The 3270-nt window shown below is 28.8% G+C and overlaps 1 protein-coding gene across 1 annotated transcript in view; it reads left to right on the top strand.

The window, feature by feature from the left end:
- The window catches only part of NiPp1 (nuclear inhibitor of protein phosphatase 1), a 51361-nt gene extending 48550 nt beyond the window's left edge, over positions 1-2811 (top strand). Inside the window, exons 8-9 of the mRNA XM_014422659.3 lie at positions 903-1057; positions 2575-2811. Of these exons, the coding sequence (XP_014278145.1) occupies positions 903-1057; positions 2575-2676 (257 nt within the window). The 3' untranslated portion in view covers positions 2677-2811. The remainder of the gene's footprint in view (positions 1-902; positions 1058-2574) is intronic.
- The last annotated feature ends 459 nt before the right edge of the window (positions 2812-3270 follow it).

The following is a 3270-nucleotide window of genomic DNA, read 5'->3' as shown; positions in this document are numbered from 1 at the left end:
ATGAGATCATTTATCAATATTACCTATTGCCCACAACTGTGTGGCAGATTGTAATATCTATCAATAAATAAATCTATCTATCAAAAAAAAAAATCTCATCCTAGCATTGACTTCTCAGAACATGCTATTTAAATATTCCAAATTATTATTACTCTGATTTTCTGAATACTGGAAGGTTGTCCATATATACTTGGTAAAATGCTTTGTCCAATTCCCTCAAGAATTCGTCCATGAGTCTCTGAAATGTTACGAGAGCATTTTTCAGACCAAATGGAATCCTGGTGAATTCGTAATGGTCTCTTGCAAAGGTAAATGCGGTCTTGTACTGATCCCTAGGGTGCATATTAATTTGGTCACCTGTAGGTCCAATGTACTTAAAATCTTTGCTCCTCCTAACCTATCTAGAATATCTTCAAATCTCGAGATAGGGTATTTTTTATCAACCCTATTATCATTGAGTTTGTGATAATCGATTACTACCCGGTACTTTTCATCATGTTCGCCCAGAGCACTCTTCTTGCATACTGCCCACAATGGACTGTTGTAGGGTGAAGCGCTGTCCACAATTATCCCTTGCTTTCATAAACTTTCTATTTCTTCCCTTATGTGTTTTCGAAGTGCCTGGGAATATCACCTCTCAAAATTGTGTGTTAAATATAGTGGAGGCAAATAAAAAAAAAGCTTCAGGTATTGATAATGTTTGTCCAAATAGTTAATTATAAAACAATAACACTATGAACATTAGTGTAATAATAATAAGGGTTGCAACCTCAAAACGTCCTACTGCTTTAAAAAAAATTTAATAAGTGTGTATTCCTTTTTATCCATTTGTTGAACATCTTTTTATTTATTTATTTTTTTATATCAGATTAATTTGTTTATGGTTGTTTCTCTAATTTTAGATAATACTCAACAACAATCAGTTTCTTTACCACAATCATCTAGTTCCATCCTCAGCAGTGTACTAGCCTCTAGGTTGGGAATATCCTTACCCAATCCTGCACCTGAGGTAGAGATGATTAAACATGTTGCTGTTGCACCAGTTGTAGTCGCACAGGTATGGTATTAATACCTTTTTATAGATTAATCAAGTTTTAAAATTAATGAATGAAAATAAATTAAGATATATATCTTGACATTGACCTGGACTAATTCCTTATTAAATATTATCTTAAAATTTTTCAAGTATTAAAAATGTATAAATGTTAATATCTTTTAACATTTACCAAAATTAATTTGAATTTTTAAATTTAGAATTTACAAGTTGATTAGTGACTTAGTTGGCTATTTATTTTTATATTTTATTTGTTTATTATTATTTGTTAATCAGTTTACTTTATGTAGAAGAATTATAATGTGGTCAGCCTTCAGGACGTTAGTGGATTTGTTATGCTTAATCTTATCATTTCACAATATTTAAATATTTTTGGTGATTAAGGAGTTTCAATAGATGACAAATATTAATGTATTCATCTCTTTGAATAGAATAATTAACCATTGGTTAGGGTGTCTACTTACTAGAAATTTTGTACTAAGAGCCATTTGTAGCTGAACGAGTTAAAGCACCAAATTTGATTGGCTCGTGACTGCAGTAGTCCCAGTTCACTTTTTCATTTGTTTATCACATTTGTCACTTTTTCATTGGAATATAGATGCTTTTAATAGCAAATAGCGTTACTCTATTATCACTAACACGAGTGATAGTAGTAGTGTAGTATTAGTTGTGTAACATAATTTGCAACTGAAAGTGTTTATATTCAAATGAAAAAGTGACAAATATAGGTTAATTTTTACTATATTATATTATTATCAGACTTGGACTGTTTAGCCTGCAAATTTTTAATCATTAATGTGAGGCTGTAAAATTATAGTTAAGATTGTCCTTGATGATGGCCGTTATCATTTAAAATAATTAATAAAGAATGTTTTATTATATAGATATAATTGATTTTAATTGAATAATTAAACCAGTCTCGAACAAGACATCAGAAAATATATATAAAAAAAGTTTGTTTTTTTTTTCACCCACTTTTGTCCAATAACCCAATCCTGGCAGGAAGGAAAGCATATTAATGGCAGGGTTTGGTTGAGAAAGGTACACAGTCATGTGGTTATAGTGAGTAAGTATAGTAACATTAATAGGACTTTTTTTGTAGCATTGAACACTTAAAAGTGCTTCCAATCTAAATTTATTTTTGTAACGGTAACAAAAGGATCGAATTGCATCATTCATTTTCATAGCTCAGTTGCTGCCTCCCTAAGTCTACTGATGCCATTGTTGGCACTGTCGGACGCCTTTACTTATTTTTCATTCAATTTCTGTAAGCTGATGAATATATTTACAATGACCAAAGATTTTTTAAAAATTGTTTGGTGCCATTGGTTAGCTTGGATTATTTACTTTTAAAAAATATTCTTGGCATAAAATCATCTTGTTATTTAAGTCATGTTACTTAAACTTCCATCACATTTTTAATTTTTCTATAACAATTTATTTTATAAATGTTAGTAGATATGTTTATTAATATCTAATTAACTGTTTTTATTTTCATTGTCTGTTTTGTTTTTGAGCAGGTAGTGAAAGAACCAGAAACTGATAATACTCAGCCAAAGAAGAAGAAATATGCTAAGGAATCATGGCCAGGAAAGAAAACTGTACCTACATTACTTGTATGACTGCATACAATTTATGAATAGGGAATGCTCATTTGTTTATAAATTAAAAAAAAATATTAATGTGTTTATCAATCAGTTCTTAAAAAAAATACAAAATATGTTTTTAAAAATTAAAATAAAAATTATTAAAAATCATTGTTATTTAGTTCCCTTTTTAAGTTCTGAAGTTATATTATGCAATATCAAATTGGATGCTCTATGTTAATAAAAATAAGTTCCATTTAGGTAAAGGAATGAATACTGAGCCATAAAATCAAAATTATACAGTAATATATATTTTATTTATTTATTAATATAAAAGAGCAAAAACTCAATATGGAATCTTCTTATCGGATCCTTAGAATTATTTGTTTAGTTTGAACTACTTTTATGAGCATTACTGAGCTATTTCACACCATCATTTTATTATGTAGAAAGCAACAACATTTAATTAAAAAAAACCTTCATTTAACTTTTTGTAAGTACCCTTCTTCTGTAATTTTATGTGTTCCTCAAGTATTTTTTTCTGATGACTTTAGACATGTTATTAGTTTTTTCCCTGTTACTTACAGTGTTTGTGCAAATCAAATGAACTTCTTTTATGTTTAAACATAA

This window comes from Halyomorpha halys, unplaced genomic scaffold (assembly GCF_000696795.3).
Source record: "Halyomorpha halys isolate HHAL.00 unplaced genomic scaffold, Hhal_1.1 Scaffold384.1, whole genome shotgun sequence".
NCBI classification, from domain to species: Eukaryota; Metazoa; Arthropoda; class Insecta; order Hemiptera; family Pentatomidae; genus Halyomorpha; species Halyomorpha halys.
This window is presented reverse-complemented; position numbering and strand designations above follow the sequence as displayed.